At 51.4% G+C, this 15,730-nt stretch overlaps 1 protein-coding gene across 2 annotated transcripts in view; it reads right to left on the bottom strand.

The window, feature by feature from the left end:
• Positions 1-4,806, bottom strand: part of HS2ST1 (heparan sulfate 2-O-sulfotransferase 1) — a 136,648-nt gene extending 131,842 nt beyond the window's left edge. The window contains exon 1 of one of the 2 annotated variants that reach the window (XM_068124968.2): positions 4,527-4,806. In XM_068124968.2, the coding sequence (XP_067981069.2) occupies positions 4,527-4,803 (277 nt within the window). In that variant the 5' untranslated portion in view covers positions 4,804-4,806. The remainder of the gene's footprint in view (positions 1-4,526) is intronic. The other variant, XM_068124967.2, reaches the window with a different exon arrangement.
• Positions 4,807-15,730: the final 10,924 nt, after the last annotated feature.

Here is a 15,730-nt window from a genome sequence, read left to right as displayed (position 1 = left end):
TAAGGAGTTCTGTTCTCCTTAAAGTGTTCTAAGCGGAGTATTTTGGGCAATAAGGTCTCAAACAAATTCAAAATGACAAAATAGGATCAATAACATTTGCACTTCTCGTGAACGAATGTGAAAATTTTCATGTAAAGAATTATTTTTTTTAAGCAATCACCTCCCAGAAGCAGTTATGTGCAGGTGAAAGAGCAGACGATAGATTACCGATTCATTGTAAGCTACGGTGGGCAGCGTGTTGGGCCGCGGGGAGGCAGACAAAACGTGTTGTTAGATACAACGTGGTTTGATGGTTCATACACCCTCAAATGGAACCGCACTCCAATCCTACTATATTATAAAAGCAAGTGTGTGTTTGTTTGTATGTTTGCTTCTTATGACGAAAAGTTTCGATTTTCGAAATCCAATGAGGAAATGAGGTATGCAGTGAGGAAATTTTCAGTTTTCGTCACATGTCCGTCTGTGTCGTTTGTTTGTTTGTCCGTGAGTGCAATAACTCACGAATGCTTTCAGCTATCTTCGTCAAACCTTACCAGAGGATTCCGAAGGACAAAAGTGAGGCTGTAAATATATATATATATATTTTTTGTATACTGAATCGAGGCTCGTGAAAGAGCTAACATTTATTTCACAAACAAATCAACCAGACAAACAAAATATACAAAAAGAGGGAGCGGAAGACAAGATGGGGAGAGAAGGGGAAGCACACAACCACAACATTTGAGAGCAGGGAGAAGTGTGGGAGGGAGAGGCTATATAGGTCAAACTATATAGGTTTTTGACTATATAGGTCAAAGGTCAAGGTGTGTGTGTGTGTGTGTGTGTGTGTGTGTGTGTGTGTGTGTGTGTGTGTGTGTGTGTGTGTGTGTGTGTGTGTGTGTGTAAATCATAGAAAGAACAGGGCTGGTTCGATCCCCACCAAAGTTTGCACATAGTACCTTGGGTTAGGTCATGGGCACAATAAGAATATACCTTTCCCGCAACACCCCTCCCCCCCACCTCTGTAAGATGGGGGGGGGGGGGGTGGGTTGGGGAGACTGCTTATGACTTTTGCCTGTTCATGTGCCACAGTGCAAGTGGCTCACTGACCCCTGCTGCAGAGAGTCGGGGATTATTAGCAACAACACAAAATATATTTGCCCCACCTCCCCCACTCCCAGGCTGCTCCCAAAGGTAGTGGGTTTTTCTAGTAAACTAAAATGCATCATGTTTGTGCTAATAACTCAAAAGTCCATCACACACACCTCACATCATTCAAGTGTGATTAATACCATTAATTACACAAATAAATAAATAAATAGATTTTAAAAAGTACGAACACAAGTCTTGATCCAGAACATGTTCAAATCACAGACCCCAAAAACTTGAGACTCAAATCAATCATACACTGGCCATTAGACAATCTGATTTGAGTTTGAAGTCCAAAATCGAAAGTGCAAACAAAGAGTGACTGGTGATGCTGATCCGAGATGGATGGACAAACGCAACGTTCTTTGATTTCGTTTGAGAAGGCGATGGTTCTTAAATGAGTTGACAATCGCATTTGCCGTAAAAAAAAAACAATATATATATATAATATATACATACACGTTTATCCTTTTCTACACAAGAAATAATAAAAGACTAAAAATAAGTTTACATTAAATCAAGGTACATTTTTATTAATCAAAGGAGAGACCGTTTTCATTCCTTCATTTGTAAACCAAAGGGAGAGAAGCTTCAACATGGTACACAATAATACAGGAAGTTCCACGTCATACCCAATATGGAGAATGATTGCATTATGTGCTGCAAGTTCCACCCACAATAGGAGCCTCGAGACTCCCATTGCAAATGCGTTTTTAAACAGCATAATAAAATAGTTAACTAGAACGGGCACTTGGTAGAGCGCAGACCTTCGCCGCAGCTACTGTTCTGTACTTGGCATGGGAGTGTAGGGAACAGAACAGTGAACAGTTTGGTGCTGATTTCATGCAAATTGGATAAAAATTGACCGCGCTATGGTAAAAATACGATTTTGACCTTTTCGTGACCTTGACCTTGACCTTTGACCCGATTGCTCCCAAAATCTAATCAAATGTGTCCCGTATAATAACCAATCATCCCACCAAATTTCATGCAATTCGGTTGAATACTTTTTGAGTTATGCGAATAACATACACACACACACACACACACAGACATACAAATAAATACACAGCGATCAAAACATAACCTTCCGCTTTTGCGAAGGTAATAAATAAATATTAAAATAATAATAATAAACGTATTTAAATGTCAGAAGAAAAATTTGTTTATATGCACACATAATGGATTTGGAATCACAAAAACTTACAGAGGGAAATTAAACCCAGGAGGAATCAGGAGCACATGGGACAACAGCAGATAGGAGAGGGGAAGATGGGCTGAAACATGTAGAGTGATTAGTTTATAGTGGGGTGTGGGGCGGTGGGGGGGGGAGGGGAGAGGTGTGCCACTAGCATGACCTGGTACTCCATCGTACTATCACCACCGCTGGGAGTTGGTGGGAAGAATTCCACAAAAGGTATGGCGGAGAAGGTCCACGCACCTCCGTGATCACACAATGGTCTCATGAGGAAGATCCCAACATATTGCGCAATATTTTCCAGACAATCAAACGGCACGACGAATGCCAACACTGGACTCTGCAGCAAGAGAATCACGGAACAACATCAAACGGGTAGCTTTGTCATCACGCAATGGACAAAATCAACAGGGCATTGCTTGGGGTGTGCTGACCGCCGTGGGAGGCGAGGAGAAGCTGACGTTTCAGGCATGAACCCTTCATCGGAGCAAAGGAGCTAATGTGCATCAGAAGCTTTGCGTACTTTTCCGGACCAACGACGCATGTTAAAGCTATAGTAGGTGGAATGCAAACACCCTGATCCCTGGATAGGCAGAACATTCAGGTGACATGTCGGTGGTGCTATTCATCTTGTTCAGGACATTTCTTCAAAATCTTCAGGAACCGATGAGAGCGAGAGAAAGGAGGACAACAATTCCATATCATTTGGCATCTGAATATCTAATACCTCGTCTCCACAAGCAAGTCCACGTCTGCCTGCAAAGTCGGCACAGCCGTTCCAAACCGTAAAAGATTGGATCAATGATCTGAGCCAAGCACACGCTACGTCGAGTTACGTGGATTTAATGGAGAGTCACGTGTGTGGGTTTCATGACGGCACAAACCCTGAAAATGACTGCAGTACATGACCCACGAGTGGGATATGGAGACAGAGCCTCCATTCAGTCGAAGCGATTCCTGTGGCTGAGAACCGAAGCTGGGGAGGTCATTGCTTCGTCGCATTGTGTGGTGTTGGAGTGGGAATCTGACAATGGAAGGGCACCAGCACACAATGGCCTACTCTTTTCAAAAGGGACGTGTCCTTTTATTACGCATGCACATGCGTGCATACCGTATATAGTAGAGATATACACTGGTATGTATGTGTGTGCAGTACAGAAACAGATTGGTATGTGTGTCCCGTATGCAGATATACACTGGTACGTGTGTTCCGTATGGAGATATACACTGGTACGTGTATTCCGTATGGAGATATACACTGGTACGTGTGTTCCGTATGGAGATATACACTGGTACGTGTGTCCCGTATGGAGATATACACTGGTACGTGAGTTCCGTATGGAGCTTTACACTGGTACGTGAGTTCCGTATGCAGATATACACTGGTACGTGTGTCCCGTATGCAGATATACACTGGTACGTGTGTTCCGTATGCAGATATACACTGGTACGTGTGTCCCGTATGCAGATATACACTGGTACGTGAGTTCCGTATGGAGATATACACTGGTACGTGTGTCCCGTATGCAGATATACACTGGTACGTGAGTTCCGTATGGAGATATACACTGGTACGTGTGTCCCTTATGGAGATATACACTGGTACGTGTGTACTGCACGGCGTACATAGATATACACTGGTATGAGTGTACCATACATAGATATTTAAATAAACTGATACGTGCGTACTGCACACATTATAATTATATATATATATATATATATATATATATATATATATATATATATATATATATATATATATATATATATATATATATATATATATACACATACATACACATTATATAAAAACTGGTACGTGTGTATCATGCATCGATATATAAATAAACTGGCCCGACAGCACACAGTGTGTAAACACATTAAATAAGTCAAACATTCACAATGAAGGTAAAACATTTCATTCATAACGAAAAGGTCAAACAGTGTACATCGGCAGACTGCGGCTCGGACACGTACCGAAACAATGTCGCTGGTACGTACAGACTGTACGTACCAGCGACACGGCCACAGGACGGGTGGAGGTTCGAGGGGCGACTGTTACAAACGAAAGGACGGACGTTCGGAAGCGGAAAATGATGAAAGGAGAAAGAGGAGAAAGAGGAGAAAGAGTCCGGACAGGAGGAAGACTAAGAGACTCGAGGAGACGAGAGCGCGGCGGGAGCTTCGGACGCCTCACCCAGCTTGCTCTTGCTCTCCTCCAAGCGCTGCACTTGGCTGCCGAGGTACAGTAGGGCCAGGGAGAAAGCGGCGGCCGCGGCCATCTGAACCTTCCCGGGCATCGTCCTGACCACCGCCATGCGGGGGGCGCACGGCGCCGACCTCCTGCAGCCCCCGCCCGCTAGCGGCGCCGGCGACTGCACGGACGAAGTGGGACGGACGGGCTGAGGCGAGGAGCTCAGAGAGTCTTGTGCCATGCGCTCAGAGAGGCGCAGCGCCCCCAGCGGGCCGACCATCGCTTTCTTTCGTTGTTTTTTAAAATTCATTCCGTCACTCTATTAGTCTATTTAGCGATTTCCTCTCAGTCAGCCTCACCTTCCCCTCCGTTCATCTCCCTCACTCATAATCATAAACCTTCACGTACGAGGGTGTTCAAAATGTTTCGGGTAAACTATTTATTCCTCAAATATCAGTTTTCTGAGGTTTTTCCTTTTTCTTTCCAGGTGTGCGATCTAATACAAACATTCCATTGGTTGTTTCGAAGCACCTCTATCCCCCACACCGCGCCAGCATAATCCCATGCCCCCTTGCATGCGTACGTAATACGTATACAACCCTTTGGCAAGCGTTGGGCTGTGACGTCACTGCGGGCTTGCTTTTCCCTGGTTTATATTCCTGATACGTGAAACACCCTGCAACCCATGCCTTCAGAAAATATACTTTTTGGAACGCCGCCTGCATTTTCCATGCAATTATCGTGTAAATTTGTATTTAAAATCTCTAGGTGTAGGCGCTCCTATGTTTAAAGTTTAGTGTCAATCGCTCAAGCAATTGCGGAGAAACAAATTTAAAAGTGAACTAGAACGGCACTTGGTAAAGAATATACCTCCACCAGGCTGAACGGTTTACGTCTTGTATCCCACTGATAGGCCGAATCTGGATTCGGACCTGAAACAAAATCTAATCCATTTGTTATTGTCACCTACCCAACTCATCCCCAAAGTTTTGTCATAATCCGTGCATAACTTTTTGAAATATTGTGCTCTATATTGTTTTTTGGCCAACCTCTCAATGGTGGACATGATACCCCACGCAGTGTTCAAGTATATACTTCAATTTAAATAAAATAATGATATTAAAGATCGTTTAAAAACTCCGGAAGTTTTACGCTGTTGAAGCAGTTTTATACAACACTGTGGCGGACACGAAAGCTCACTGGCGCGAGGGCATCATTCCGCGCACCAAGTGGGCGGCGGCTACGCCCGAGGGGTAGGCGTGGCCGCGGGATATACACCGGGCGCGCAGCCCGGAACGCTCCAGTGTTACAGTGGAGCTCTTGAATAAAGACTCTTACAACTTACCACGTTGTACACTTCTTCCTTGCTTACAAGCAGTGTGCGTAACACCGCGCTTCATTGGTGACCTCCGACGTTCTGGTCAGCCGTCACTGACCACCTGAACCCACCACAGCCATGGCAACCAACGCGGTAGCGATAAAGCTCCCCGAGTTCTGGGAAGCTCAGGCGGAGATCGGGTTCCTGCAGGCCGAAGCCCAGTTCAGGCTTCGAGGCATCACGGCGGACGAGACACGCTACTGCCACGTGGTCGCCTCCCTCGGGGCCGGCACGGCCGCCCACGTCGTGTCGGTCCTGAGGAACCCACCGGCCGACGACGAGGCGATCAAGCGTCTCCTCCTCGCCATGTTCGGCCTCACGGTGGACGCACAGGCCGATCGCCTCTTGGACCTCCCCGAGCTCGGTGACACGCGACCGTCGGTCCGAATGGACCATATGCTGTCGCTCATGGGCGACGAAACCCCGAACGCTCTATTCCGGGCATTATTTCGACGCCAGCTGCCGGCACGAGTACGCCTCGCGTTGGCCGGTTCTGCGACAACGGAACCCCGAGCGCTCGCGGCCGAGGCCGACAAGTTCTACGCGGCTTTGGACACGCAGGCGAGTTTCGGTGCGGCCGTAGTGGCTCCCGAGCCCAAAACTGCTGCGGGTGCCCACCCCTACTACGTGACGCACCGCGTAGCCGCTGAACCTCCTGCGGGTGCCCACCCCTACTCCGAGGGGCACCTCGTGGCGGCCGCCACGCCCCGCCCACCACCACCGCGGAAACCGCGGCCTCCGGCTTCGCCGCAAACCTGGTGCCATTTCCACGCTAGGTTCGGCCATGAGGCCCGGCAATGTCGCCCGCCGTGCTCATTCGGCAGGTCGGGAAACGCCCGGGCCAGCCCTCGGTAGTGGCACTGAGCACCGGCCGATTAAACAGCCTCCTGTACATAACGGACACCTTATCCGGGCGCCGTTACCTGTGCGACACGGGAGCGCAGGTGAGTGTCGTTCCCGCCGGTACGTCCGACAAGCAGACCGCGGGCCGGGGTCCCGCTCTGCTTGCTGCCAACGGTACGCCCATTCGCACATACGGAAAACGCTGCCTTTCTCTGCGGTTCGGAGGGCAGGTTTTTCGATGGTCGTTCGTGACTGCCGACGTGCCGATGGCACTGCTTGGCGCGGACTTCCTTTGTGCCAATGGCCTCTTGGTGGACGTAAAGCACAGAAGGCTTGTCCAGGCCGAGACGTTCAGCTCGCTCGCTTGCGCGCTGCCCGCCTTGTTGAGCAGCTCACGGAGCGGCTCATCGAGCGGCTTGCTGAGCGGTTCGGTTCCGGCCAGGTTCATCTGCACGCTTCCGGCAGCGGACGAATTCACCCGCCTCCTCGCCCGTTTCCCGGCCCTCACGAGGCCCACCTTCTCGGCGGGGACAGTCAAGCACGGGGTGGAACATCACATCCCCACCACCGGGCCACCGGTCTATGCCCGGGCACGCCGCCTTGAGCCGACGAAGCTCGCGGTTGCTAAAGCCGAGTTTGCTACGCTGGAGCGGCTCGGCATCGTGCGGCGCTCCGAGAGTGCTTGGGCGTCGCCGCTCCACATCGTGCCCAAGCCCGGTGGGGGATGGCGACTGTGCGGGGACTACCGCCGTCTCAACGACGCCACCACCCCCGACCGCTACCCCGTCCCCCATATTCAGGACTTTTCCGCCCGCTTGGCGAATATGTCCTTCTTCTCGAAGGTGGACCTCATACGCAGTTACCACCAGGTCCCCGTCAGGCCAGAGGACATCCCGAAGACGGCTGTCATCATGCCGTTCGGTCTTTTCGAATTTCTTCGGATGTCCTTCGGTTTGAAGAATGCGGCTCAGGCGTTCCAGCGCCTCATGGACAGCGTCTTGCGCGACTTGGATTTCGTCTACGTCTATCTCGATGATATCCTCCACCATCTCCGCATGCTCTTCGAACGCCTGGGCCAGCACGGCCTGATCGTGAACCCCGCCAAGTGCCGGTTCGGTGTCACTGAAATCGACTTTTTGGGGCACCGCGTCACCAGGCACGGGGCTGTCGCCCTACCGGCCAAGGTGGAGGCGGTGAAGGGGTTTCCGCGCCCCCGCACGATCAGGGGGCTCCAGGAGTTCCTGGGCATGGTAAATTTTTACCATCGGTTCCTGCCCCGCATCGCCCATCTCCTGCGCCCCCTGCACGAGGCCCTCCGAGGGAAGCCGGGCAAAGGTGACGTCACCTGGACCGAGCAGATGTACGCGGCGTTCGTGGGCGCGAAGCTTGCCTTGGCTAACGCCACCATGCTCGCGCACCCGACGCCCGATGCACCAATCGCCCTCACCACCGACGCCTCGGAATACGTGGTGGGCGCGGTGCACGAGCAATGGGTGCGTGGAGCTTGGCAACCGCTGGTGTTCTTCAGCCGGCAGCTTCGCCCGCCCGAACGCCGGTACAGTACCTTCGACCGCGAGTTGCTTGGGCTCCACCTGGCGGTCAGGCACTTCCTCCATCTGCTCGAGGGCCGTGCGTTCACGGCCTTCGTCGACCACAAGCCACTGGTGTTCGCGATGGGCAAGGTCGCCGAGCCATGGTCGGCCCGGCAGCAGCGTCACCTCTCGGCCGTGTCCGAATACACGACGGACATCCGGCACGTCGCGGGGAAGGACAACCCCCTGCACGAGGCCCTCCGAGGGAAGCCGGGCAAAGGTGACGTCACCTGGACCGAGCAGCCAGGCAGCGTCACCTGAAGACCTATATTCAGTCATATTCTATAACACCTTTTTCTTCTTCTTCTTCTATAAAAGGATGCTTTCGACTTGCTCACCAAATCCATTCATTCCAAAAAAAAATTCCATCTCTTATAGTGCATCTTTCATTCATTCCCTAAACTCTCCAGCACTCCATCCTCCCTCCAGCATCCTCAAACGTATTTTTGACTCGAATGTCTCAAGAAACTCATTTTGCAATAAATGTTCATTTCCCATTAATCGTACATTTTTCAAAATCCCATCACCCCAAAATCCCATTTCCCATCACCCCTCCCCTCTAAATCTACCCCCTTGCCCATCCCCTCCAAATCATCCCCATCACCCATCTCTTTCAAATCTTCCCCCTTGCCCCTCCCTTCCAAATCTTCCCAATCACCCATTCCTTTCAAATCTCCCCCCACACCCCTCCCCTCCGAGACTCTCCCTCACTCCTCCCCTCCTAGACTCCCCTCTCACCCCTCCCCCTCAAAGCGTCCTCCCCGCTTCTTCCCCCTTCCAACTTTCACCTTCATCTCCCTCAACCTTCTGCCTCGCTCTTCCCCCTCGTCAAATAACACCTCACTGCGCCTCTCCCAATCACCATCAAACCTTTTGTCTGCCCCATCCTTCCCTTTCTCCGAGCTATTCTGTAATCTCTGACACACCTTCAACAGCTCTTCCTACCTCTTCCTCCTCTTCCACATCTTACCCTACCGCTCCCCCCCCCTGTTCTGTATCCGATGCTCCCCCTTCCTCTTCCTTAACAGTATGGACCTCAAACATCCGGGGCCTTCGCTCAAACATGTCTGATCTCTCCATACAGGTTGCTTCTGACAAACCAGACGTGATCTGCTTAACAGAAACTTTCCTCCTTCACGATGTCTCTGATTCCTTGGTATCTCTCCCAGGTTACTCCCTACTCCGGTATGATAGACCTGAGCCTCGTCCTGGAGTTGGGGTTGCTATCTTTATAAAAAACTCTCTTCCTCACTCGCCCTGCACTGCCCTCTCTCCACCTCACCCCCAGGAATACCTTTGGCTACGGCTTCCCCTTCGCTCCCACCTTTTGTTCATATGTGTGTTGTACCGTCCACCAAACAGTGATGACTCCATCTACATCTCGCTGTCTGAGAATATGGACCAACTTCTATCTACCCATCCCAACTCTCTCTTCCTCATATGTGGTGATTTCAACTGTCACCATGCCAGTTGGCTGGGTGTGGGTACCTCTCTCACCAGCCATGGCTCTTCAGCAAAGGACTTCTGTGACTCACTGGGACTGACACAAACTGTCAATTTCCCGACCCGGATTTCAGTCAACGGAGCATCTTCTCTTCTGGACTTGGTTATGACTAACTTCCCTGAAAATGTCTGCTGCTCTTCTTCTGCTCCAATCGGTTCTTCTGATCATGTGCTTGTTAAAGTGGACATGTCTCTGACCATTCTCAGAGAGCGTCCTCAGCGTCGACGAGTCTGGCATTTCACTCAGGCCAACTGGCACGGTCTTCAAGCAGCCATCAATCATCTGGACTGGTCTCCCATCTCTACTGCCTCTGACATAAATTCTTCCTGGGAATTCTTCCAAAGCAAACTGCTCTCTCTCATGCACAGATTTATCCCATCTCGTCTTCTGTTGTCATACCCTTCCTCCCGTCCATGGTACACGGAATCTTGTGGTGAGGCTATTGCCCAGAAACAACTTGCTTTCGTCTCCTGGAAAGCAAATCCAACGGAAGGAAATCTCATTTCCTTTCACAAAGCCCGAAACAAGTGTGTGTCCACGCTCAGGAGAGCCAGGAAACAATATCTCTCCGTTCTCAGGACCGAACTCTCTTATCTGTCTCCCTCTTCCAAATCCTGGTGGCGTCTGGTCAAATCTGTTTCTGGTGTTTGTTCCCCCTCCATCCCCTCCCTCACCTCAAATGGCCACACGGCTGACTCCGCACGCGAAAAAGCTGAATGCCTCAACTCTGTGTTTGCCTCTAAATCTTGTGTCCCAAACCCATCCCTCTCTGTACCCACCGTACCCAGTCGTACCCAGCTGCTCCTGGACTCTGTGTCCTTTCCTCCTGACAAGGTGGAAAAGTTTCTGTCAACCCTCGACTCGGATTCTGCAACTGGACCTGACGGCATCAGCCCACGGGTCCTAAAATCCTGTTCTTCCGCTCTTTCACTCCCTCTCTCTGTTCTCTTCACCCTCTCTTTTGCTCAAGGTCATCTTCCATCTGCTTGGAAATCTGCCAACATCACCGCTTTGCACAAAAAAGGTGCAAAAACAGATCCCAGCAACTACAGACCAATCAGCCTTCTCCCAATTATCAGCAAAGTCATGGAATCCATCATTGCTTCAGATATGAAATCTTTCCTCTTCTCCAATGGCTTGATCTCTGATCATCAATTTGGTTTCAGACCTGGACACTCTACTCTGGACATGCTGCTTCTGCTTTCTCAACAATGGATGGAGGTCCTCAATGCCAAAGAGGAAATTAGAGCAGTCTCTCTTGACATATCACGTGCCTTCGATACGGTCTGGCACCCCGCTCTGCTCACCAAACTCTCCTCTTTTGGTATCCATGGAAATCTCCACGCATGGCTGGCGGACTTCCTCTCTAGTCGTAGTCAACGTGTGGCCCTGAATGGGTTTCTCTCATCTCCTCTTCCTGTTCAGGCTGGAGTTCCAGAAGGCAGAGTTCTAGGCCCTGTCCTTTTTCTGGTCTTCATCAATGATCTCTCTGACTCTCTTGAAAATCCTCTGTATCTCTTTGCTGATGACTCTACTCTCTGTCGCTCCATTCTTCATCCCTCAGATCGGCAGTCTGCTGCCTCCTCACTCTCTGCAGACCTGGACAAAATCACAGACTGGGCATACAAGTGGAACATGTCTTTCAATCCTGACAAATCTCACACTCTTACGATGTCTCTCCGAAAAGACCGACTGGACAACCCTCCCATCCACTTTCTGAATAATCCTCTCCAAGAAGTTCTGTCACTCAAGCTTTTGGGTCTCACTATCTGCCATGATCTTTCCTGGGAAAACCACATTTCAAATCTGGCCTCCAAAGCCAGTCGCCGACTGGGCATCCTCCGTCGTGTGAAGTCCTTCCTTGGCACACCTGAGCTCCTCACCACATACAAGGCTTTCATCCGCAGCTCAATGGAATACTGCTCTCCCCTCTGGGCTGGTGCTCCTGCCTCACACCTAGCTCGTCTTCACGCTGTTGAAACCAAAGCATTCAGAATCATTGGAATCTCCCGCGATGAAGCTAACTCCAAGGGCCTCTCACTCACTCACCGCAGGCAGGTTGGTGGTCTTTCCATCTTCTACCGACTCCTCTCTGGCCTTGCCCCCCCAGCTCTCTCTGGGCTCTGTCCCGCAAATATTCCTACAGGTCGCACAAGATCTGCCTGCAACCCTCTTATGGTCAAACTGCCAAAATCAAGACTCTCTGCTCACCTTCACTCCTTCATTCCTCTTTTCTCCCGCCTCTGGAACAAACTCCCTCACTCTCTTCAATCCCACTCCACCCTCCAGGTCTTTAAAACAGCTGTTCACCACCATCTCTTATCTTCCCCCATCCAAAACCTTGATCTTTTCTACCCCCGCTAATTTCACCCCAATTCCACTTTTTTGAAATACCAACTTCTGTCCTGGAAGTCATTGGTGTCCTTGTGTTTTATACTTCTCCCTCCACCCCCCCCCCCCCTTCCCATGCCTCCTCCCCCCAAGCCCTCTCCCTTCCACACATCTCCCTGCTCTCAAATGTTGTGTGCTTCACCTTCTCTCCCCATCTTGTTTTCCGCTCCCGCTTTTTATATATTTTGTTTGTCTGGTTGATTTGTTTGTGAAGTAAATGTTAGCTCTTTCACGAGCCTCGATTCAGTATACAAAAAAAAAAAAAAAAAAAAAAAAAAAAAACCCGGTGACGGATTGCCTTTCCCGGTCCGTTGCCCACGCGGTCCACCTCGGCATCGACTATGCCCGGATGGCGGCAGACCAGGCTGCTGACCCCGACGTCCAGGCCTTGCAGACCGCCATTACGGGCCTCCGCATCACCGAGGTGCCGTTCAACGGCGCGGGCATGGCCCTCTGGTGCGACGTCCCCCTCGGGCGGCCTCGCCCCATCGTGCCCACGGGCTGGCAGCGCCAGATTTTCGACGCCATCCACGGCCTGTCCCACCCGGGCACGAGGGCCTCCCAGAGGTTGATCGCCTACAAGTTTGTCTGGCATGGCCTCCGGAAGGCCGTCCGCGGCTGGGCCAGGACGTGCCTCGCGTGCCAGCGCGCGAAGGTGCACCGACACACCCAGGCCCCATTGGCCCCGTTTGCGGTGCCGGAACGTCGGTTTGACCACGTTCACGTGGACCTGGTGGGACCTCTGCCCCCCTCGTGGGGTTTCACCCATGTCCTGACCATGATGGACCGCACCACCCGGTGGCCGGAGGCCGTGCCTTTGGCGTCAACGACGGCGGCGGACATCGCGCAGGCGTTCATCGCCACCTTGGTCGCCCGGTTCGGCGCCCCCTCGGACATCTCGTCCGACCGCGGCCCCCAGTTCACCTCGGAGCTCTGGGGGGCGGTCGTGCGGGGGCTCGGGGTCCAGCTGCACCGCACCACGGCCTACCACCCCCAGGCTAATGGCCTGTGCGAGCGGTTCCACCGCTCGTTGAAGGCCGGGCTCCGGGCGACCCTCCGCGATGGCGGCTGGGTCGACAGGCTCCCCTGGGTGCTGCTGGGCATCCGGACGGCGCCCAAGGACGACCTGCGCGCATCCACGGCGGAGTTGGTCTTCGGGCAACCGCTGCGGGTGCCGGGCGAGTTCCTCCCCGACTCCACGGCACCATGGTCTGCGGCGCAGGAACGCTCCACGCTGCAGGAGACCGCCCAGAGGTTCGCCCCGGTGCCCACGGCGCACCACGGGCACCCACCTACGCACGTCGCCCCAGAGCTTCGCACCGCGGAGTACGTCTTCATCTGGCACGACGCCCACCGGACACCACTGCGGTCCCCGTACGACGGGCCTTTCCGCATGTTGGAGACCGGGGTGAAACATTTCACCTTGGACATCGGCGGCACTCCTGACCGTGTCTCCATAGACCGCCTCAAGCCGGCCCACCTCGACGTGGACCACCCACCGCCGGTGGCTCGGCCCCCGCATCGGGGCCGCCCCCCGGCGGGCGGACCCCCGGCACCACCCGGCCCCGCTGGCACACCGCCCCCCGAGCCTGCACCCATCCCGGGTGCAGCCGGAGGCATCCCACCTGGCATCCCTGCACCCCGGACGCCGCCAGTCGTCAGAGGGCGCTTCGGCCGGGTCATCCGTTTGCCCCGCAAACTGGCCCTCCAGGTGCGCGGGAATTCTGGGGGGGCGCGTGTGGCGGACACGAAAGCTCACTGGCGCGAGGGCATCATTCCGCGCACCAAGTGGGCGGCGGCCACGCCCGAGGGGTAGGCGTGGCCGCGGGATATACACCGGGCGCGCAGCCCGGAACGCTCCAGTGTTACAGTGGAGCTCTTGAATAAAGACTCTTTCAACTTACCGCGTTGTCCGCTTCCTCCTTGCTTACAAGCAGCACGCGTAACACCGCGCTTCAACACCTTATTTACATGTCCGAGTACTGTTGAACTTGAGGTTTCTAGAAGTGATAAGAATGCGATTTGTCTTCTGCAGCCTTCAGGTATATAATTCAATTTAAATAAAATAAAGATTTAAAAGCCAAATAAATAAATAAATTCCGGGTTTTTTCGCCGTTTCCCCAGTGTCTATTACATTACACAATCTAACACGTAACATTAGTTATCCATGTCTGTTGTTTGTGTCCTTTATAATGTCCTTAAAAACAGTACGTTTCCTGTTTGGAATGATTTTCAATTTTGTTTGACTGCCACACTGCCACAGAGACAGATAGAGTAATAACATTATCTCACTCCTCTTGCTGAGAGGGGAGGGGGAAGGAGTAATGAGAGGGGGGGGGGGGGGAAGAGGAGGGGAAGGGAAGATAAGACGGCAAAGAGGTGATGGGGAGAGAAGTAGGATGGCAGAGAGGGGTGGGGGAGAGGGGTGGGGGAGGGACAGACATGGGTGGGTGAGGGCAGGGAGGGGAGAAGAGATGGGAAAGGTGTGGGGGAGAGAGAGAGGGAGAAGGAGTGCAAGAGTGAGAGGGAAAGGATGAGGAGAAGGACGGGAAGAGTGAGGAGTGGGGGGGGTGGGGGGGGGGTGAGTTGAAAAATCCACACCTGTGACTCCCAGTTTAATATCTATCTGAGGGACGGCACACACATTGATGAATCACTTTGCCTGTGAAACACCAGCATAACAATTTATATAGCTGGGCTGGGATGCAAACCCAGGGTAGAAGGATTATAGCGTGTGTACATACCTCTCAAACATCGTGCTTGTCCCGTTGCTTTAATCCCCTAATTTATTTTGCCTTCTAACTCCTGGGATGTCCCCACGGAGTAGCTAGCCACTGTATCACCATAGAAGCCCAGTGCCATTTAAGCACTCAACGTTGTTTTTTTTTACATGTATATTTTACACACTTTTATTTAACTTAATCTGATCTTTATTTGTTTGTCTCGTTTCCAATCTCTGAGCCGTTCGTTTTCTACGTCCATATGTCCTAGAGAGCTGAAATTTGGCCCCCGATCCTCTTTTCTGGTACGTTTTCATCTATCAAAATTTAATTTAAAAATAAAATTGGTTTAAAACCTCTTTTTTTTAAATAAAAGTGTGTAGCCCTAAAACATGTTTTTTCGTTTACTTGTTTATATAATGTAATTTACTTATTTTATATAAGTTTCGATATTAATATAATGTATTTTTATCATTTCTTTTTTGTCGACTAAATATCCCTAAGGATATTTGTCTTCAGATGTCTTCAGACTTTTTGTTTGTTGTTTGATGACAAAACCGAAATAATGTCTGCTGCTGCTGCTGATGCTGCTGCTGTTGCTGCTGTTACTGCTGTTACTGATGCTGTTTCTGCTGATGCTGCTGTTACTGTTGCTGCTGTTGCTGCTGCTGCTGTTAATGCTGCTGATGTTGTTGCTGCTGTTACTGATGCTGTTTCTGCTGTTGTTGCTGATGCTGTTGCTATTGCTGCTGCTGCTGTTGCTGTTGTGCTATTGCTGC

Source organism: Myxine glutinosa, chromosome 8 (assembly GCF_964187855.1).
Source record: "Myxine glutinosa chromosome 8, kmMyxGlut1.1, whole genome shotgun sequence".
NCBI lineage: Eukaryota > Metazoa > Chordata > Myxini > Myxiniformes > Myxinidae > Myxine > Myxine glutinosa.
The sequence above is the reverse complement of the archived record's forward strand: the minus strand, read 5'-3'. Positions and strand labels throughout refer to the sequence as shown.